Raw genomic sequence first — 21,890 nt, forward strand, 5'->3', positions numbered from 1 at the left:
ATTTCCTTAATATATTTAATAAATTAATCAAATTTAATTTTAATAAATTATTTTATAATAAAATTAATTATTAAATAAGAAGCATAGTTTTGTTAAAAAGAATTATTAATATGATGATGATAATGATGATGATGATGACATTTTGTTACTTTAACATAATTTTATCATTTTAATAATTATATAATGTTTAAAACTTTTCTCCGTTTTTTTTTTTATATTTAAAAGTTAATAAAATAAGTTAACTTACCGTCATTGGCATCCAATTCGCTCATTTTAAATAAATAATTAATTAAATAATTTTTTTTTTTTTTTAATATCGTGCTAACACCAACCATCTGTCTGCCTCGGGTTGACTAATTTCCACCGCCTTTTATTAGAAGAAAAAAAAACGTAATTTTTCAACCATGGTCAAATACCTTCCACGTAAAAACATATTCGTTGGAGCGAAACTTTTTTTTTTTTTTCTTATTAAATTTCATTCATTATTTAAAATAATTACGTACGAAAAAAATAAAAATTGTGGTTTTCAAATGGCGTAGAAACATTTTGTTTTCGTTTTTTAAAGGATAATTAATTTTTAAGTAATGTCGATTATAATGAAAATCTAATAAGGAATAAAAAAAAAAAAAATTAATTTTTAATTTTTATTTATTTATTAATCAAGTATTATATTAAAACGTAGGCTTGATTAAAAAAAAAAGTTCATTAAATTAAAATAAAATAATTTTTTTTTTTTTTTATAAAAATTAACTGCCTTAAATAACTTAAATTAAAATTACCTTACATCCTTCCTTCCTTCCTTCCTTCCTTCCTTTCATCTTTCATATAAATTTTAAATAATTATTATTATAATATTAAGTCACAAATTATGATAACTTAAAAAAACAAAGTTATACATTTTTTTTTTTTTTTTATTTTTATTTTAATGAGATTTTATAAAGGTATTATTATTATTATTATTCTACTTAAACTATTGCTACCATTTCGGATGAATTTCTTTGAATATCCATTGATGGAATGAATTATTATAATCGCAAGGCATGAGAGAAAGTTGAGATGTTTGAGGATGTAAAGCCAAACACATTTGCATTTTGACGTGTAATAAAGTCCTACCCTTCTGCAACCCGAGACAAAATGGCGTCAATTATCGTTATTTTTAAATATTTTTAAAAAACACAAAAAGTGACAAAAATTTTTACCTCGTCGTATTGCCAAGGTCCATCCACGGAACCCAGTCGACAAAATACGAGTCTGATCCCTTGTTTTCCACCGTCTATGCATCTTTCACCGATCCCGAGCTGTCCTTGCGAGTTGAGTCTTACTAACTGTGAAATGAAAATTAAAATGATTCATAAATAAAAAGCCGAAACAACAATGTGCAAGTAAAAAGGTCATGTTTGTAATTACCACATTTTGTACAATTATAAAAAAATTTTAACTCAAAATTGTCAAAATTTATATTTACCTGATTATTTCCAAAACCGTGACATTCAGACACACTCATTCTAGCCGGAGGACCGTGTCCCAAAGTGTCCAAACATTTTAATGTAGCCAAATTGCGAAGCTAAAAATAAATTATTTCCCTTAATTAAATATAATAATAATGATTTTTCAATGTGAAAACATTGTGTGCTACTCACTTCACCCCAATGTACGTTGGGTGGTAATTCTGGAAATTTCGTCAGCAAATCAGGAGCAACTTCTTCCATAAACCATTGAAATGATTTGCATTGTAATCTTTCTTTCATAGCCAATTGCTTTGAAATATCACCCATGTTTAAGTACCTGGCCAAAGGTTCTCTCGTGTAAAAAAATTCTTTATACTTTTCGTCGAACCATGTTTCTATGACACGTTTATAATTCTAAAAATTTGATGATTGCAATGTGAAAAAAATAAAACAATTACAGTTACAAAAAGACAATTAAAATGCTTAGTAATGGAAAAACTTACAATTGTAATTAAAGGTCCTTTTTTATTTTTAGCAAGGCTGCCAAATGTGTAAGGCATAAAGCTACGATAAACGTGTCCTACTCTAGAACATGGAACCCATAAAATTCTTCCTCCACATTGCCAAACCTAAATATTCGTTAAAAGAAAAAGGCATTAAATACAATTTTAAAACTAGTTTAATTACAACTATATTAAAAGTTCTTTCACCTTGAAGGATAATTCAAAATTTTCTCCCCCCCAGACCAGTAAGCCATCGTCATAAGCACCAATGTCAAGAAAATAATTTCTATCGATTGCAAACAATCCACCTGCATGCGTAGGAGATCTGGAAAAAAAACATTTTTATTCGATTACAAATTATTATTAATCTCAGTTTAAAAAATGAAATGATTACCTGTAAGGTTCACTGTTATATTTTCTATTATCTGCATTTGCAAATTGATCTGTGAGTTCGATTTCTTTGTAAAGCATTCCCCACTCGAATATTCCTCTGTAATGATGACCATCTACATACACCGGCTTATATTCAAATGTGTCATGATCAATTCCATCGATAACTGGAACTGTTAAAGTAGTCCTAAAAAAAAAAAAAAAAGAATCGAGATTGTATAAAAAAAAAAATCATTTGAACAATTTTATATTTTTTTTTTTTTTTTACTGCTTTCATTACCTATCATAATAAATTGGAGCCAATAAAGGTGGCAACCAGTTTTTATTAACTTCACAATGTGCATCCAGAAAAACTATAACCTCTCCTCTTGCTTCTACCGCTCCTCTTGATCTCGTTCTGATAAGTCCCTGCCTTTCTGAATTACGTATTAAACGAACTTTTCCATTAAATCTTAGTATGTAATCATCTAATTCTTTTAGGTTTTCTACAAAGATGAAAGATATTGCGATGAAAAAATTATTTTTTCACATGGATCAAAATGAAAAAAAAAAAAAAAAAAAATCAAAACTACCTACCTTTATCGCTAAAATCATCTACCATTAAAACTTCTTCTAAAAATTGTGGTGGAGTTCTATTGATTACACTGTGGACAGTTCTCAACAAAGTAGACCAACCTTCATTGTGAAATACAATAATTACACTGGCTTTAGGCAGATCTTCCGGATACATCCATCTTTTACATCTAAAAAATTAATAAATTGTTTCGATGAAATATACAAATGTTAAGTTGGGTTTAATAAAATGATGTAAATGTAAAATTTACAAATCCCAAAAATAATCAAAGCTACATACTCAGGCAGTCTTGTGTCAGGAATAGATCTATCTAAAGATATTTCATCGGAGCAAGCTATGTTCATTCCATAATCAGCCAAAGATTGTGATGCATCATTTTGTTGATCTTCCCTCAGCTTGTGAGGTCTACCTCCTTCACCAGGCCCATCACTTATTTCTTCCTCTCTAGGCTCAAAATTTCCATTACTGTTGCTTAACTGGGGTTTCTATTGTTTTAAAAAATAAAAATATATATATTTATTTAAATAAGATTACAAAAAAACCTTTTTATATTTCAATTTGTAAAAATAACGATTTCGTAATAACATGTTAATATTATAAAAAATGACTGAATTTTAATTTTAGTTTTGATTATCCATCCATTAATTTATACAAAAACAAAATTAATAATTAAATATTAAAAAAACTTACTGCTTTATATCTTTTATGAGAAGCTCTAGGAAGTTCCTCCTCTTCTGAACTTTTAGAAGTGTATAAAAGATATAATATCGGAGTTAAAATAAATACAGCAGCAACCAATCTCACTGCACGACTTTTTTTTAAATGCAGAATTCGCATATTTTTAATGCTATCTTATTTTTTTTTGAAAAGATATTACCATTTTATAAAATATATTCAATAGGAACCTATAATACAAAAACCATTTTTTAAATATTTTCACAAAAATTGTAAGTAAAAAAAGTAAATGAATGCTTTGAATTAATAACTGAATAATAAGACTTAGACGTCACTTTTTTACAGATATATTGACGATAGATAATTTAAAAATTTTTTTATTTTAAAATTAACTTAGATTATATAAAACAATTAAATAATTTTATAATTAACTTAAAAATAACTTTAAAATATTTGCAATATATAATCTCTTTAATATAATGTTATATAATTAATTTTATGCCATAATTCTGTATATTACAACTGAAATTCTAATAAATATTTAACTATTATCGAAACTGAAATTATATAAATGAAGCAAAAACTATAAAAAGAAACAATTTTATAAAGTGTAAAAGTAAAAATGCAAACCAATTTTTTATGAAAATTAAAAAACAATAAAGTCAAACTAAAGGAAAAAAAAATTAGAAAGCTCCAACCTACATTAAAATCCACAAAGAAGTGTCACCAATATTACAATTATTATTATTTTAATTAAACCAGTTTCAATTCTTGGAAAAATAAAAAGATAAAAAAAAACCTAATGTTGAAAAAGTTGATTTCAACTTTTAAAAAAAACTTGTTTTTTTATTTATTTAAAAATTAATGTTAATTTGAAAAATTACTTACTTAGTACTCATCCAAGTACCTCTGTTAAAAAATCAACATTGGTGAAATACCATTTAGGAAAATATGCTGATCAACAAATCAAAAACTTAAACCTATTTTTCTTTCGAGAAAATTTATGCCTGCTACGTGTCATCCAATATTAAAACTCTGAAAACATTTCATTGGGGAAGATGTACTTATAAAACCATAATAGTAATATTTACAACCGGACTCCTTTGACAAGTTTATAAATTTTGTTTTGAAGAGCAACAAGTCTAAAATGTTAAGGGTCATGGCTAAAATTCGTACGAAATAATTTCTTTTATTTAAAAAAACCCAAAGTAACTTCTTTCGTATAATTAATTTGATCTCAAAATGACTTTACAACTAATCACAAAAAATGTAAAATTATTTATTTGTAACACCAACATGAAAAAAATTTTTGCTGCTAAAAGGAAATGGGCTATTTTTATCATATTAGTTATGACTCACATCAATTATGGTTTCAGGACAGTGTTGTAAGATTCGTGGAGGACACTTTATCTTGATAAATTTATATTATTATTTTTAGTTAGAATAATCGTTATTAGTTTTTTATTACGCTATAGACTTAATTTTAAATTTTTATAAAAAATTTTTTTCAAAAATAATGTTTTCAAGTGGAGTTAATTATACAAAATTAAAAACTTTTCTAAGATTAGCCATTAACAGATTGAAATTGTTAGAAAAGAAAAAAATGGAATTAGCACAAAAATCTAGAAGGGAAATTGCTGATTTTATTGAAACTGGTAAAGCAGAAAGAGCTAAGATAAGGGTTGAACACATTATTCGAGAAGATTACATGGTAGAAGCCATGGAAATGGTAGAAATGTTTTGCGACTTGTTATTAGCTAGATTTGGTCTCTTGCAACAAATGAAGTAAGCTTTGTTAATTAAATTATTGGAGTAAATATGTTTTGACAGTTCGAAAATTTTTTGTTTATTATATATTTAATCGTTGATGTTTTGTTAAATAACCTTTGCTATCACAAATATTTCTTATTTAGATAGTAAATTTAAAATAATAACATCAAAATTCGTAATGCCATTCTTTTGAATTTATTTACGTAGTTAAATAAATTTGTATTTATAAAATTCTTATCTGATGTGATATTAATTTAAAATGATATATTTTATGTTTTAAAACTGTTGACTTAACATTTATGTAAATAAATGATGTATTTTACAAAAACACATAATGTTTTCAGAAATGTTGATCCAGGATTGGAAGAAGCTATTTCTAGTATATTATGGGCAGGTCCCAGGTTGGCTGCCATGGTTCCTGAACTAAAATCTATCTGCGAACAATTGGCTCTCAAATATGGAAAAGATTATGCTGAATCTTGCAAAGAAGATAAAAAAGATACAATTTCTGAAAAATTAAAACATAGACTGGGAGTTGAATCTCCGACAAAATTATTAGTCGAAAAGTACCTCATAGAAATTGCAAAAAATTTTAACGTAGAATATGAACCGGATGAAAAAGTAATTAATTTATTTATTTTACTTAAAAATAAATTGAAATTGTACATTATTTATTTTAAATTTAAAAAAAAAATTATTTTTTTATAGGTCATGAGAGAAGGAATTGCCACTGACATGCTTCTTGATTTAAATGATGACAATAAAAACAATTTCGGAGGTGGTGTACCATCTCCACCTGGATTTAAAGGTTTTCCTCAACCTCCCATGGCACCTCCATCAGATTTTCAACCATTCAATTATAATTATCCTGTAAGTTGCCTTTGATTATTATTTCAAGCTATTTAATTTAAATAGCAATCTTGTATTAATTTAATTTCTTTTTTAAACAAATATTAAAAAACCTCGAACTTAAACTGTTAAATAATCAATAAGTTTTTCTTTATTACTTAAATAAAGAATAAATTATTGATGCACTTTAAAAAAGAAAATTCAAGTCAACAATTTGCTTGATTGTTTGTTTCTATTCATTAAAAAATTTACTTAATTACAGTCTCAACCTCAACCACAGCCTCAAACATCAAAAGTTGGTGGATTTGTTGTTCCAAAGCCTTCTAATGTTGGATATGGTGTGCCATTTTCTTACAATATTCCTCCAATGAATGATCCTGTTCCTAAACCACAAAACTACTCTTATGTAAGTATTTTACAATTTGATAGTCCAGAATGTAAGTTTGATACGATAATAAAAAATTTCAAAATTTTGCATTAGAACTTTGAACAACCTCCATCCGATTCTGCTGCAAATGATGAGCCCAATGATTTAAATCAAGAAAATTTGAATAAACCTAAACCGAGTCCAAGATCGAAAATGTCTCCTCCAGGCGGTTTAAAACCGAAAAATTCAGATTCATTGTTTCCGGAATTACCAAATGTGCCTAATGATGTACCATCAATGTCTAATGAAGATTTAGCAAAACTTAATCAAAATGACAATGAAGAAATTGATTTTGACGATTTAACAAAACGTTTTGAAAACCTCAAGAAGAAAAATTGAAGTGTTCAACTCGGGAAAAAAATTAAAATTTAAATGAAAATTATTTTTACCATTAGTGCTTAAATGAAATTTTCACTGATAGTACTTTTAAACTTTTTTCATTTTTATTGAAGTTATACATAGAAATATTTCAATTTTACGCGTTCCATAAAAATTAGTTATAAAATAATTTTTTTTTCAATGGCGTCAGTTAATAAAGTTTAATAAAAATGGCTTAATTGTAGTTTTAGATACTAACATACATTCGAGTATCCATTTTTTCTTAATAGTGTAATAATTGAAATTTCAACTTGAATATTACTTAAAATTTTATAATATTCTTACAGTTTGTAAATATTATATTTCAGTATTAATATATGTAACACATGGAAAGAAAATTTAAAATGCAATTTTTTTTTTTTTTCTCAATAGAAAAAAAAAACTATCATGTTCTAGCTCATGAAAATATTAAATATGTTAAATTTTTTATAAAACTTATTTGTTGCATGTTAATTTGTATTTTATTTTTTATATAATTACTATATATCATTTATATGCTTATTATTGAGATATATATATATAAATATTAAGAGACAATTGTTTTTGAAAATTAATTGTTTAAATATATATAATTTTTTAAAATAAAATTTTTTTCTCATATATTTTCTTTTTATAACCCCAGAAAATTCTCTTTTCATCGAATAAAATATAAATTTACATAAAAAAAATTAATTTTAACTGGATTCTAAATTGTGACAAGTATTCGAATTGATGATTGTGAATAACAAACAGAGTTGTCGAAAAGGAACAATGTGTTTGTTCAGTTGCTAGGAAAACAAGCAGATGTAAACAGAAATAATATTATAGAGTTTGTTGGTTTTTTGTCTGTGTTCTATAATCTTTTAATCTTTTAAACATGTAAGAAAAAGTTTTTATTGAAATATTAAACAAAACATTTCATCGATTTCACATAATTCTTTAATTATTATTATTATTATTATTTTTTAAGGAAAGAAAGCTTATGGGAAATTGCTAAGAAAAAGAATTTAGATATACAAAATACAAATATAGGAGAAAGGAGTTTAATTATTGTCGGAAGCAAATCATCAGTCTGTTTTCTTTTCGAATAATTTAAAAGAATGATTTATAACTGTTAGTAATAATCATGTCCATTTTTTTAATTTTTCCCTCAGGGTAAATCAACTATGATACAAAGATTTTTAGATCAGAATGAACCAGTAAAAAAAACACTTGCTATGGAATATAATTTTGGAAGAAAATCAGGAAGAAGTTTAGCAAAAGATATTTGTCATGTTTGGGAATTAGGTGGAGAAACAACTTTTGTCAATTTATTAAATGTTTATTTGGGTAATTATGAATTATTTAATAATCAGCAATATTATTTTAATTTAATTAAATAATTATATTTTGTAATGATTTTATATAAGGTCTTAACAAGAATACAACTTTGGTACTCGTTTTGGATTTATCGACACCAGAAACAATGTGGAATGCATTGGAAACAATACTTCAAACATCATATAACATATTGAAAAAGAAAGAAATAACAGATACATTTGAAAATTGTGGTAATAAAATAGATGAGAGTCATGAAGATTTTGAATATATAAATCCATTTCCAATTCCTTTGGTTATTGTCGGTGGAAAATATGATTTGTTTGAAAGTTTCGAACCAGAAAAAAAAAAATTGATTTGTCGAACACTCAGACAAGTAGCTCATTCTCAAGGAGCTTCTTTGTTATTTTATTCTGATAAAGATTCAAATCTTGTTAAAAAATTAAAAGATATTTTTCATCATCATGGTTTTAACGGTTCACAATGGTAAACAAATTTATCACCACTATTTAATTTGTGAGAAAATTTATAAATTGGAGTTTTTAAATTTATAACAATTTTAGGAAGGGATGTTCAATGGATTATAATAAACCACTTCTTATACCTTATGGAGCTGATTCTTATAGTCAATTAGATGTTAATGTTAAAACTTTACATTCATCAAATCAAGGGATTATAATAGAAAGATTTAAACATATTTTCACAACTAAATTTCCTCAGGTATTACAAAAAAAAAAAAACAAACTATTATTGATATTTCATTTATATATATTTATTATCGAGAAAAAATTTACACTGACCGTAATAAGATTTATTTAACAAATAAGTATTTAATTTGTATTTTGTTGTTATCCAATTATTTTTCCCATTTAACAACACAATTTATTATTATTATTATTATTACAGACTTCTGAACTAGAGACGTTTAACATTTCTGATGACCCTTCGAAAAATCCGAATTTTAAAGAACCAGCCATTGATATATTACGTGCTCAAAAAGACGAAGTGAGTCTACTTAAATCATACTATTAAAATACAGCTTTAAGCTTATTAAAAAAAATTTAACTTGTAAATCATTTATTTTGCAGGAATTAAATCGACTTCTCCTGGAAAAAGAAAGAAGAAAAACTATCGTTCAGTAATTGAATCAAAAATAAAATAAAATGTTTTGTTATAAATGAGATTTTTACCAGTTGAAAAAATAAATAAAATTAATCTAATAATTTTAACTTTTTTTTTTTTTTTTTTTTTAAATTTCTAACTAATAATTATTCGAAATAATATTCGTTTACACTTTTTTGCACTTAACAAGTTGATTGACTAGAGTAGTAGCAAAAAACTAATAAGCAGTATTCGAATTGTGAAAAAACCGTTACTTTTGAAAATCAAGGAAGCGTCCTAAAAACGTCATTCACGATGAGTAAGTTTTTTTCTTTTAAAATTCAATTCGAAAAAGATTTTGTCGTTTTTTTACAAAATCAAAATATATTAAACGAATTGGAAATGGCTGTTTCTGAATATGAAAACGATGTCGGCGGTACAATTAGAGAAGGAAAGGGTTATCCTCCATTTCGTTTTCAATTTACTTTAGATTTACATGAGCTGAAATTAATGTCAGGTGGGTTTTCCCTTTTCCCTTTTAAAATCATTCAAATTCTGCATAGATAATGTGATTATTTTTTACTTTTCAGAAACTTTATATCGGTTATTTGTCAAAGAACCAATATTCGCATTACAATTGACAAAAAATGTTCTGTTTTGTGCATGTCTTTTAATTAAGACGTGTTTACCTCTACAAAAAAACGATTTTCAAATTGTTCCCTTTTTGAAAAATTTAACGGAAATCAATGACGTTTCATTTATTTTTTTAAAACCGACAAATATTCTACTATCTCTACAAGGATTTTTATTCAGTAAAACCACAATTGGGAAATACATGTAAGAAATTTTCAACATTTTAAAAACTGAATATTTTTTTTTTTTGTTAAATACAGTAAAAATATTTTGCATTGATCGACAGAAGAAGTTCATTTTATTGTTGCCAAACAAAATTTTGCCCGGGTAATAACTGTCAAAGATATTTCGAAATATCAAAAATTTTTTGCCCAAATTGCTGCAATCCCATGAAAGAATATATTCCATCAACCGATGTCGGCGATGAAATTTTATGTCATTTTGTATCAACTTCAGCTTACAATAAAAAAAAACGATTTCAATCTTTACCCGTTAAACTTAAAGGTAATAATAACGGCACGACTTATGATCATTTTTTTAAATATCTTATAGTTTAAACGACTGCTGTTTAATTTACAGATGAACTTTGCTACGTCACTGATCTATCTTTGGGAGAGAGTTATATAATAACTGGAAGATTGCATAACAATTTTTTCGAAGCAATGAACATAACACGCAGTAAAACGGAACTTTTAAATGATTTAACAATACCGGAAACGATTGAAAATTTATACTTAGAAATAAGGCTGGTTAAAGTATTATTATTATTATTTTTTCTCTATACCAAATACTTAATACTTTTTACATAAGAAAATTTTTTTTTTTTTTTTTCTAGCCGAACTCAAAGCCCTACTAGTCCTTGGTCATTCGTTATTGCTATTTCATCACTTCTCGGTTCATTCGTACTACCGAAATCTTCATTTCTTCATTTGAAAATAGGGTTAATGCTAAGTTTAGCATCCACGGTAATATTTAAATTTAACTACACTTACAACATATTTAATGGGTACTTAAAGAATAACTAAATGAAATTTCAGAAAAATAATATTCCAGTTCCTATAATCGCAATTGGAAACGACTCATTAAACATTCAAATTTTGTTTAACGCGGCTGGAAAATTGACGGAAAAATATTTAGTTAATTTTCCTACTAATTCATTCATAGGTAAAATACGTTTTCGACACCTTACATAATTAAATCGATTAGTCCAATTAATCATATGTCATTAACAAGGAGGAGGAGGAGGAGCATTTAAAACGGGTGTGAAATCTGACGTCATTTGTTCAGAACCCGGTCAATTTATTTTGGGAACGAAAGGAGTTTGCAATATTGGTGATTGGTCAAAATTTAAAAACGAACAAACGAATCACGTTTGTCAAACAATCGAAAGGGGTCAAATCGCATTGAATAATAAAGGAGATTTTGGAAAATCAAACGTTGATTTCTCACCCCTAAATTCCGCCATTTGGACGTACTGGTGCAACATTAACAAAACGATCAATCATTTATCAAAATTAAAAACTCTCATCAAGTAAGTTATTTTCGAAGAAATAAAGTTTTGTTTGCTCGATCAATCAAAAAGTAAAAAAAAATTTTTTTTTTTTTAGCGTTTTCGGCATGCCTTTTTTCGCGGAAGAAATCAGTGAAAACGAACACGTTAATATTTGCCTTGCAAATTTACAAACGGCTCTTAAAAGTAGTCGGGAAACTATCGAAACGTCACCGTCGGTACCTGTAGATGACTTTAAAAAGTTTTTTAAAATAATAAATTCTAAAAAAATTTCCCTGTCCGAGGAAGCTTCGCAGTTAATTCAAAATTATTTTGTTGCAAGCAGACGAGAAAGACCGCAATGTTTACCTTTAAACGCAATCAAAACAATGTAAGGGATCGCACGCTTAATATTTCGCTTAAGTACCTGTAATACACGCATGCATACTTTTCCCAATTTAGTACGACTTTATCGGAAGCTCACGCTCGTTTGGCATTAAGAAATGAAATTTTATACGAAGATGCCGCGGGTATTATTTACTTATACGAAGAATCCATATCACGCATTTACGGCGAATCAATAACACCTTATCCGAAAATAATTTGGAATGAACAAGAACCTGTACACGTTTGGGTATTTCTTCAAATTTTTTTTTTTACAAACAACGGTTAAAATAAAAAAAAAGATCATGATTACTGTTAAAAATCTGTTTCAGATGAGCAAACAAATCAAACAATTTTTACTATGGCTCGAAGAATACATTTTGTTTTAAAAAACATTCGTCACGTTTCCGTTTCCCTTTTACGAGCGATAACATTTAAATTAAATAATTAATAAAACTCACCGGAAGTTATTCCTTTCTCGGCAATAATCCGTTTTTATCAGGTTCTAAGAATTCTTCGACTAAAGCTCCGATCATTTCTTTCAAAGTGTTTTGAAGTTTTTCCGTGTTTCTAAAATGTTTCGAGATATCATTATTATTATTATTATTTAAAATTTTCGTAACGTTATAATTCAATATGATAAAATTCTTACTGTTCTTTAGGATCCGCACACAATTCCGAATAATATTTCAATTTGGGTTCAGTGCCGCTCGTTCTTAACGTGGCTATGAGTCCGTTTGTAAACTTGAAAGTAATCATTTGACTTGATTTCGACGTGGGAAGTCTAGCTTTTTTATCTGGATAAGAATCGTCGTAGCCTGTCGTGAGATCTCTGACGCCGCAAATTCCATATTTTCCATTCAGTATGGATTTGGGGTAACTCTGAAACAATTAATTTATTATTATTATTATTAAGTTAAATATTAGATTAATGAAATGCTTTAATATTATACTCACCTGATTATTATTTTCAGTGAAATTTCTCAGCCTTTGAAAAATGGAATTTATCGTCACGGGATTATGACAAATGTAATACGAATTCAACGACATGTGTTGTCCGTAGATTTTATACAATTCGTTTAATTTGTCTCGAAGAGTCATACCGTATTTTTGTTTCAAATAAGAAGCCATTTCCGCCATTTTAACAGCAGCCGATATTCCATCTTTATCCAAAACTTCCGTTCCGTACATAAATCCTATGGCTTCTTCGAAAGCAAACAAAATCGTTTTTTTCGATTCCATCAAATTGTGCGAAACGTTTCCCATCCATTTGAAACCCGTGAGAGTTTCCTAATTTAAATTTTATAGAAAACAAATTATTATTATTATTATTAAAATAAATTAAATTAAATTTAAAAAAAAAGAAGGAAAATAAGATTCAATTTTTAACCTCGAACTGAAAACCTTCAACTTTTGACATTGTGCTTAATATTTTTGATGATACCGTACTTGAGAGCATGTAAACATCTTTGAAATTATTTTTATTTTCGTTTAATGCTTTATAACAGAATAAAGCCCACCAACCCAAAAGTGCACCCAATTCATTTCCGGTGAAAATTTTCCATTGATTATCACTTTAGAAAAAAAAAAAAAAATGGGAAGGTAAAAATTTTTTTGTAATTTACGTCAGTCGAATGAGAGAATTTATTGATAATAATTACGTTTCGGGTATTTTTTCAGCAACGGCCAATCTATCAGCATCCGGATCATTTGCCAAAATCAAGGTACAATTATGCCTTTTGGCAGTTTCCATTGATAAATTTAAAGCGCTTTTCCCTTCTTCCGGATTTGGAAATGGCACGGTGGGAAATTCGGGATCAGGTTCGACTTGTTCTTTGACCGGATAAAATTTACCAAAATTTCCAACTTCGAATGCTTTGACAATGTATCGAAATCCAACGCCGTGCATAGCCGTGTACACCATCGAAATGGGAGATGTTTTATTCATTTCCGGGAACAAAGTTATTTCTTTGATTTTTTTATAATAGGAACTTATGACGTCAGACATCGGGTCAACGATATTGTCGTTGTTTGAAAGTAATTGTAAATCCCATGACGATTTCCAAGGTTCTAAATTATTCAAAATGTGTTTTTGAATTTCCTTATCATGCGGTGATATTATCTTAAAGGGGGAAAAAAAAAAAAAAAAAAATTATCTTCAAGTTTTTTTTTTTTAAATAAAAAAATTGATTTTTTTTTTTTTTTCAAGTGGAAAAATATTTTTGATTCATTTTTACCGAAAAAAATTTTTTCCTTTCTACAATGGATAAAGTCATTTTTCCACCTTTTTTTTTTTTTTTTTTTTTTTCAAAATTTTATAATAACACATTATAACGTTTTTTTTTTTTTTTTTTTTTTTTTCTCATACAAAGTGACCGGAAACTTACTTGAGTTGACCGTTACAAATTTACGTAAAACAATGAAGGACAATAATAATAATAATAATATTATGTTTATAAGAATGAAAAAGTTTCTGCTTTTACGCATCGAATACCTTCAAAATATTTTAAATTACAAAATATACATGTTTATTATGTAAAAAAAAAAAAAAAGAAATTTTAAACCAAAATTTTGAAAAAATTTTTTAAAAAATAATAAGTTTACCTGTGCGCCATTTCTCCAATACACTTTATAACCATTGTCCTCTTTCGGATTGTGAGATGCAGTTACCATTATACCGGCCACACAATCATACCTTTTTACAGCAAAAGGTACAAAAGGGGTTGGACATAAGTAAGAATAAAGATAAACTTTTATATTCTTGCTCAAAAATACTGCAGCTGTCAATTCTGCAAATCTGCAAACAATTTACACATGCAGTTTTAAATAATTTACTTTGAAGTTGTTTCACAAAAAATAAGTAACTTCAAGCTACATTAAGTGGTCAAAAATAAGGTATTTTTGGGCAGGTAGGTATTTTTATACCTTAATTGATTTAGATTTTTGAAATATGGTGTATTTTTTCAAGGTAGATCATCATTATGGGCTATATTTTAAGCATTGTATAAGCCAAAATGAAATTTATCTAATTAAAAGTTTGATTCGAGCCTTATTTATTCGAAATAAATATAAACTGAAATTTTTTATAAGTAATTTAATCATTAAAAGGCAGTGCTTAAATAAAAGTACACCCTGTAAATCTCAGATTACTAAATAAATAATTTTTTAAAATTACTTCCTCAAGCAAAGACAGTTAACATATCATTTAATATTTATTACAAAATAAACCGATTGAAATGAGATAGATAAAAATTAAAAATCGAAAGGCAGATGTAAGCTTTGCCTATTTTTTGGGCTTGATAGAAACTTAAAATAACATAAAAATTTTAAATAAAATGTTAAAAAAAGTTGAAAACAGTATTAATTTTACCTTTTACTATTATAACGTCCATCATACCCAATAGTAATTCCCTTAGTTGAAGTGTCTTTAAAATAACTTAATAAATATTCGCACAATCCCTGAGCTGTTTGAATAACCACCAAATCATTCATTTGATTAAAACCTACTCCCATTTTTGATCTTAAACCAGCTGTACCAAATTCCAATCTGTTTAAGAATAATTTTTCTAATTGTTTAAAGTCTTCATTTTTTAATAATAAATTTAATTCTTTGATTGTATCTTCATTTTTGTCCCACTTCAACCATTCCTCAATTTTTTCATTTAATTTTGAATTAGGTGTGGAAATTAATAATTTTTTATGTGAAGTCATTTTATCTGGTGATGTATGCCGTGCGACAACAGTAAAACTACTGAGATAAGTTGATATCAATGTAGTACTGCATTTTTACAATAAAAATATAATAACCTTAAAAAAATTGATTAGGGAGATTAAAAGTTCAAAAGGAAAATCTATTATAAAAGCGGTAGGTCAAGCATACTTATTAATATCACCAAAGTAATCAAATAGTCAACACAAAAAAAATTACAAATTTGATATTCATATTATTTTCCTTTTAAGTTACAGCGAAATTTGAAAATGAAACATTATGCCGACGTTTAATTCACATAATTATTTGTTTTTTGTAATCTATATGTATTCAATTGACAAAAGTTTTAATGTATTTTATTTTACTGTAAATAAACATTTTAATATTTATAAATTATTAATGTAACTGAAAATTAAAAAAAAAAAAAAGGAAGAAATTTCGAATGACAAATTGTTATTTTATAATTTAATTTAAAAAGAAAAAAAAATGCAAGACAAGCATTTTTCGTTTACAAAGACTTCAATTAATTCAGTTACAATCGACTATTTTGAATGATAATTATGTTTATATCTCGAATGAAAAATTTCATAGAGATAAAATTTTTCTACTTTTGAAACATTTTTATTTTTTAATATAATTTTTAAATGCAGTTGTTTTAATCTGCACGTATTTATAATTTCTAAAAAAACGCAAATTATTTATAATTTATTAATAACGTAGTTATTATTTAAATAAATATAAAAATATTTTTGCAAATGTGTTGAACGTTTATGGAATATGTTTTTCCGGTCGTAAGGCAACGTTGCGATTGACATTTTCGGAAGGTAGCTTCTTGTGAAAAATTTATTTATTTTCTTATATTAGAAAGTGTAATATTTTATGGATTGAGTTAAGAAAATAGTTTTATAATAAAATGGAAAGTCCACCGCCTTTAGAGACAGTTTATCAGGCTGTTGTTACATTATATCATAATCAAAACTGGTCCGAAAGGGAGAAGGCGTCTCAATGGCTTGGAGAGTTACAGCAATCTGTAAGTTTTTTTAAAAATATTACTTCATTAATTTTAAAGTATTTCTTTAATTTCTTTAGTGTAACTGAGGAGTAATTATGGATAGTTACAAAAAATATAATTTTAAACTGCTTCCTCTAATCTTACTTGTTTTCAAAAAATATAGTTATTTCAAATTGTATATGTTTTGAATTTCCTAAACAATATTCATTAAGAATTCATTATTATTTTGCTAACTGATTAATGGTTACTCAAGAAAAAGTATTAATTTATTGTAGGTTTATTCGTGGAAAATTGCGGACGAAATGTTACAAGAAAAAAGAAACCTTGAATCATATTATTTTGCTGCCCAAACAATGAGGACCAAAATTCAATACTCATTTCATGAACTTCCTCCTGAAGCTCATATATCTTTAAGAGATTCTCTTATTCAATATGTTGAACAAGAAGATGAGGGTAGTAATTCAGTAGTAGTGACACAATTATGTTTAGCATTAGCTGCATTATCTCTTCAAATGTCTTCTTGGGAAAAACCTGTTTTGGATTTAATGGGAAGGTAAAAGTTTATTCGATTTTTATACTATTTGCTATAATTTGTTTTTTTATGTATACAAATCATTATTTTGTTGCTCACTATAGAAAATAATTTTTCAATTAAAAAGAAATTATATGTAAAAAAATTGGTTTTACAGATTTAGTGATAGGTCTATTCCACTTTTACTAGAAGTGCTTATTCTTTTGCCAGAAGAAGTTAATTCAAAATCACTTAGATTGGGTGAAAACAGAAGACATCAAGTTCTTGATGAATTATCTTCTTGTTCATCAACATTAATGGAATTTTTGGTAAGTATTTGCAAATATGTTTCAGAATTATATACACTTTTCAATTAATTTTTTTTTAAAAAATTATTTTTTTAAAATTTTTTAGAAAGCTTGCCTTTCAAACTGTGACAACCAACAAATTCATGTCAAAGTCTTGAGATGCTTTTCATCTTGGATAGCTGTAAGAGCCATCTCGTTAAACGATATTAGCAATAATATGGTAGCAGTTCATGCTTTTTCAATATTACAAAATCATCAGGTAAATATAAATTGATATTGTTTTGCTTTCAGGTTAAATTTTTGTATTCAAGCTTACAAAGAAATTATTAAAAAACATTTTTTTTTTTTTTTTTTCCAGTTATCTCCTCTATTACATGAAGCTGCAACAGACTGTGTTTGTAGTTTGCTTCAAACATTGGAATATAAATATCATCAAAAACTTGATGAACAATTATTTTCAGGGGTAGTCGCTTTGGAAGAAAGTTACCATCTTTCTGTAGCTCATGAAGATCAAGATAAGTTAGTTTTATTCAATTTAATTTTGTTATTATTATTATTATTAGTTAATTTTAAATTTAAAATGTTAATTATAAATTTGTTATAACATGTAATGATTTTTTTTCAGGTCTAAAAATTATTGTAGAATATTTACAGAATTAGGCGAATCACTTCTAGAAAAAATAGTAAATCATAATTATACAAATAAAAATCATTATTATCTTAAAATTTTAGATTTAATATTAATGTGTGTTGGTCATCATGACTATGAAGTAAGTGAATTTAATTTTAATACTAATCAATAAGAATTTTTTTTAAATTTGATTTTGTTATTGTTGATGAATAATTTTGAATAATTTTTTTAGGTTTCTGAAATAACATTTAATTTTTGGTATAGGTTATCTGAAGAACTGTTTAAAAAAAATAATGAAAATTTGACAAATATTTTTAAGCCGTATGTGGAAAGATTAATAGAATCTTTATGTAGGCATAGTAGAATGGAACAAGATCAGGTGAGGTTTCAAGCAAAAAATTTTAAATTGTAACGTTTTCCCTAAATTTTAACATTTTAATTAAAAAATTATATGTTTGTTTGTGATGTTTTTCACTTCAGGAAGGTCTTCTCGATGACATGGATGAGTTTACAGATTTCAGGAGCAGAGTTTGCGAGTTAATGAAAGATGTTGTATTTATAGTAGGGTCTTCGAATTGTTTTAGACAAATGTTCCTCAGCTTACAAGCTCCTGGAGTTACATGGGATGTCACAGAAGCTGCATTGTTTTTAATGCAAGCATTGGCCAAAATAATTTCACCGTAAGTCATCGCGGTATACACATATAAATATTTATTTATTGACAAAACTAGTCTATTTTATTTGTATTTGATTTTAAAGGGAAGAAAACGAAATCGTACCCCAAGTAGTCAAAGCAATATTAGAATTAGATCCAGAAACAACTCATATTGCTGTGAGGCATACATCTGTGTTATTATTAGGTGAATTGTATGAATGGATCGAAAGGCATTCAAATGAAGTTTTGGGTAAGTTTAAGTTTAATGAAATTTTGTCTCAACTTATAATTACCTGATAAGTAAGAAAAAAGTTGGTATTTACTTGCCATTAGTATTATTTCTCATGCGTTTAATTGTTGAAGGTAGACAGATAAGAGAAGATATTGTTGTTAAACATTTATTAACATTACTAAATGAAAATCGTTAAAATTACTTACGGTAAATCCTTTTTACAATTTCTTTCAGATTCCGTCTTAATGTTTTTACTCTTTTGTTTACGGCATCCTCCACTAACGTCAGCTGCAGCTAATTCTTTACAATTAATTTGTTCGAGTTGTAGTGATAAAATGGCTCAGCACTTTAATGTTCTGGCCATGCACACCATTGAAGCTTTAAAGTCAACGATATCTACGGAAGCTGCTCTTAGTTTACTAAAAAGCACTTCGATGGTCATGTCGAAAATCCCCGCCAATGAAATTTACTCTGCAATGAAAAGTTTGTGCTACGTTCAAATCGAACCTCTTAGCAAATTGAACGAGGTAATTAATTTAATAATTTTCCGTCGGAAGTTTATAAAATTAAATTTATAGTACCTAAAATGCAAAATAATTACTTTTTAGTTAGATGCAAATAATGTGAAAGGAAGTCCAACGGATCCGGCACTTTGGTTGGACAGATTGGCAGCCATATTTCGTCACACAAATCCATCTGTAGCAAATGGTTCCATCAATCCTTGTTCTGCTGTTTTCACGGAAACGTGGCCGGCTCTTTCCGAGGCGTGCAACAAATTTCAATCGGATACTAGGGTAATGGAGCGATGTTGCAGATGTTTAAGGTTTGCCGTTCGCTGCGTCGGACGACAATCTTGTCATTTGCTTCAACCTATAGTTCAGCAAGTAAGTAAAATTTTCAATCATCGATTAAAATTATAATTAAAACATGTCTCGATAATAATAATAATAATAATACCTTTTAAAATTGCAGATAGTACCACTTTACAATGTACATAGGCACAGTTGCTTTCTGTATCTCGGATCCATTTTGGTCGATGAGTGCGCTTGCGAACCTCAATGTGTACCTGCACTATTGGAAATGTTGCAAGCATTTATCCAAGCCACATTTCAAGTTTTACAAGTGAGAAGAATCGTTTTCGTACCTGAAAGTATTTTACAAATAAATAAATTAGCAAAATGACATATTTATAAATAATTTATTTCGTAGGAGGAAAATGGACTTAAACATCACCCAGACACGGTCGACGATTTTTTCAGATTATGTGCCAGATTTTTACAAAGAATTCCCGTAGAATTTCTACAATGTCCTTCTTTACCGGCTATTTTGGAATGCGCACTGATGGCTTGTTCCTTAGATCATAGAGATGCCAATGCTTCCACAATGAAATTTTTCTGTGATTTATTAATTTGCGGAAAGAATAACAAAGTAATTGTGAAGAATGCAAAAATTTGAATCTGAAACCTGAAAATAATTTTTAATAATTTGATTTTTTTATTTTAGAATTCGGAAGACATTGAAATTAGACGGCAATTAGTTTCAGCAATAATTCAAAATCACGGCAAGAGGTTGGTTCATAATTTAATACAAGCCTGCGTTTATTCACTTCATACTCACATATTAGGAGGTGTCGCGGACGTCATAATGGCGCTGTTGGAACACGACAGAAACGTAAATATTGACAACGCACGATTCAATTCATTTTTTTTTTTTTTTTTTTTTTTTTATTCGACTGTAATTAAAATTTGATTTTCCAGGCCGTGAGTCGGTGGCTCGAAGAATCCCTGAAATCATTGCCGACTCATAATTCTGGGGGAGCAACGACAGCAACACAAAAACAATTGGAAGATTTTCATCAGTCTTTGATCAGGTAAAAAAAAATTTTCCTTTAAAAAGTTTTTTTTTTCAAGTAAATCATTATTTTAAAAAAATTAATTTTTTTTCTTTTTTTTCCAGCGCTCAGAGTAGCAGAAACGTTTCACATTGTTTAAAAGAATTTGCCAATTTATATAGATAAATTTTTTAAGGAATTTTTTGGAGAAAAAAAAAAAAAAAAAAAAAAGTTAAAGAAAATTACAAGAAGCGGATTGATCGAAGATCATCAGTATTTTTAATTTTTCTTACAAAAAAAAAACGTGTAATTTTAAAAACGATTACATAATTTTTTAATTATTATCACACGTGAAATATTTTGTTTTTGTAAATCAATTTTTTTTGCTTTTAATCAAAGCAATTAAAGATAAAATATTTTGCGAAGAAAAAAAAAAAAATTTTAACTTAAGATTGCGTTTCATCGAACGTGAACATATTATATACAAGTATCTGTGAATTAATAATAATAATAATAATAATAACGGTTTGAAAAAATATATAAATAAATAAGTAATTAATAGTCATCATGTTTTGTGGAAATTTTTTTTTTTTTTTTTTTTTTGCTATACAACTAACACGAAAATATATATTTTTTTTTATAAATTTTTTTTCTTTTTGATATGATTTTATCATCCCCGTTAATAAAAAAAAAATTGAATTTGAATTTAAATTTAAATTTAAATTTAAAAAAAAAAAAAAATTGACTACAATAAAAAGTCTTTTAAACGTGACGCAGTGACAAAAATGAAAAAAATATTTAATGATATTTTTTTTTTTTTTTATTTATAAAACAAAAATTTATTTTTTTATTATAAAATGTATAAATAAATGAATAAATAAATAATAAAGATGATTTGTAATTAATAATTAATAATTTACGATTAATAAGTTTTAAATTAGTAATTTAAATACTCTTATTATAAGTGTTGTGTTAACCAACCAAATATTTTTGTCAGTATTTTATTTTCGAAATAGTCAAAATAATTATTATTAATAAATAAATAAATAAATAATAATAATAAATTTTTGATTCGTAAAAAAAA

At 26.7% G+C, this 21,890-nt stretch overlaps 6 protein-coding genes across 6 annotated transcripts; 4 read left to right on the top strand and 2 right to left on the bottom strand.

Annotated features, from left to right (window-relative positions):
* Positions 1 to 976: 976 nt before the first annotated feature.
* Phum_PHUM401800 (UDP-GalNAc:polypeptide N-acetylgalactosaminyltransferase, putative) lies at positions 977 to 3,752 on the bottom strand (the record flags this gene model as incomplete). Its single annotated transcript, XM_002428759.1, has 11 exons — positions 977 to 1,117; positions 1,200 to 1,325; positions 1,466 to 1,564; positions 1,641 to 1,862; positions 1,952 to 2,077; positions 2,159 to 2,276; positions 2,346 to 2,528; positions 2,622 to 2,826; positions 2,918 to 3,084; positions 3,195 to 3,400; positions 3,606 to 3,752. 11 exons carry the CDS (start codon positions 3,750 to 3,752, stop codon positions 977 to 979), a joined length of 1,740 nt encoding a protein of 579 aa, XP_002428804.1.
* Positions 3,753 to 5,106: 1,354 nt separating this feature from the next.
* Positions 5,107 to 6,975, top strand: Phum_PHUM401810 (uncharacterized protein; the record flags this gene model as incomplete). Its single annotated transcript, XM_002428760.1, has 6 exons — positions 5,107 to 5,375; positions 5,705 to 5,981; positions 6,069 to 6,230; positions 6,472 to 6,615; positions 6,691 to 6,805; positions 6,827 to 6,975. The coding sequence occupies 6 exons, from the start codon at positions 5,107 to 5,109 to the stop codon at positions 6,973 to 6,975; spliced, it is 1,116 nt and encodes a 371-aa protein (XP_002428805.1).
* A 750-nt stretch (positions 6,976 to 7,725) lies between these two features.
* On the top strand, positions 7,726 to 9,342 carry Phum_PHUM401820 (uncharacterized protein; the record flags this gene model as incomplete). Its single annotated transcript, XM_002428761.1, has 6 exons — positions 7,726 to 7,766; positions 7,964 to 8,063; positions 8,148 to 8,322; positions 8,403 to 8,796; positions 8,874 to 9,030; positions 9,217 to 9,342. The coding sequence occupies 6 exons, from the start codon at positions 7,726 to 7,728 to the stop codon at positions 9,340 to 9,342; spliced, it is 993 nt and encodes a 330-aa protein (XP_002428806.1).
* Positions 9,343 to 9,813: 471 nt separating this feature from the next.
* Positions 9,814 to 12,306, top strand: Phum_PHUM401830 (uncharacterized protein; the record flags this gene model as incomplete). The annotated part of the gene is made up of 9 exons (XM_002428762.1): positions 9,814 to 9,928; positions 10,002 to 10,248; positions 10,331 to 10,548; positions 10,624 to 10,799; positions 11,082 to 11,208; positions 11,278 to 11,575; positions 11,688 to 11,924; positions 11,996 to 12,167; positions 12,250 to 12,306. The coding sequence occupies 9 exons, from the start codon at positions 9,814 to 9,816 to the stop codon at positions 12,304 to 12,306; spliced, it is 1,647 nt and encodes a 548-aa protein (XP_002428807.1).
* A 78-nt stretch (positions 12,307 to 12,384) lies between these two features.
* On the bottom strand, positions 12,385 to 15,628 carry Phum_PHUM401840 (Phosphoglucomutase, putative; the record flags this gene model as incomplete). The annotated part of the gene is made up of 7 exons (XM_002428763.1): positions 12,385 to 12,487; positions 12,570 to 12,799; positions 12,875 to 13,207; positions 13,308 to 13,491; positions 13,579 to 14,039; positions 14,522 to 14,714; positions 15,288 to 15,628. 7 exons carry the CDS (start codon positions 15,626 to 15,628, stop codon positions 12,385 to 12,387), a joined length of 1,845 nt encoding a protein of 614 aa, XP_002428808.1.
* Positions 15,629 to 16,539: 911 nt separating this feature from the next.
* Positions 16,540 to 20,992, top strand: Phum_PHUM401850 (transportin-3, putative; the record flags this gene model as incomplete). The annotated part of the gene is made up of 16 exons (XM_002428764.1): positions 16,540 to 16,656; positions 16,914 to 17,191; positions 17,328 to 17,482; positions 17,568 to 17,716; positions 17,816 to 17,976; positions 18,083 to 18,227; positions 18,321 to 18,467; positions 18,569 to 18,768; positions 18,848 to 18,993; positions 19,210 to 19,502; positions 19,584 to 19,859; positions 19,948 to 20,097; positions 20,185 to 20,403; positions 20,479 to 20,646; positions 20,733 to 20,845; positions 20,932 to 20,992. 16 exons carry the CDS (start codon positions 16,540 to 16,542, stop codon positions 20,990 to 20,992), a joined length of 2,778 nt encoding a protein of 925 aa, XP_002428809.1.
* Between the last annotated feature and the right edge of the window lie 898 nt (positions 20,993 to 21,890).

The sequence above is a fragment of the Pediculus humanus genome, genomic scaffold (assembly GCF_000006295.1).
Source record: "Pediculus humanus corporis 1103172107927 genomic scaffold, whole genome shotgun sequence".
NCBI lineage: Eukaryota > Metazoa > Arthropoda > Insecta > Psocodea > Pediculidae > Pediculus > Pediculus humanus.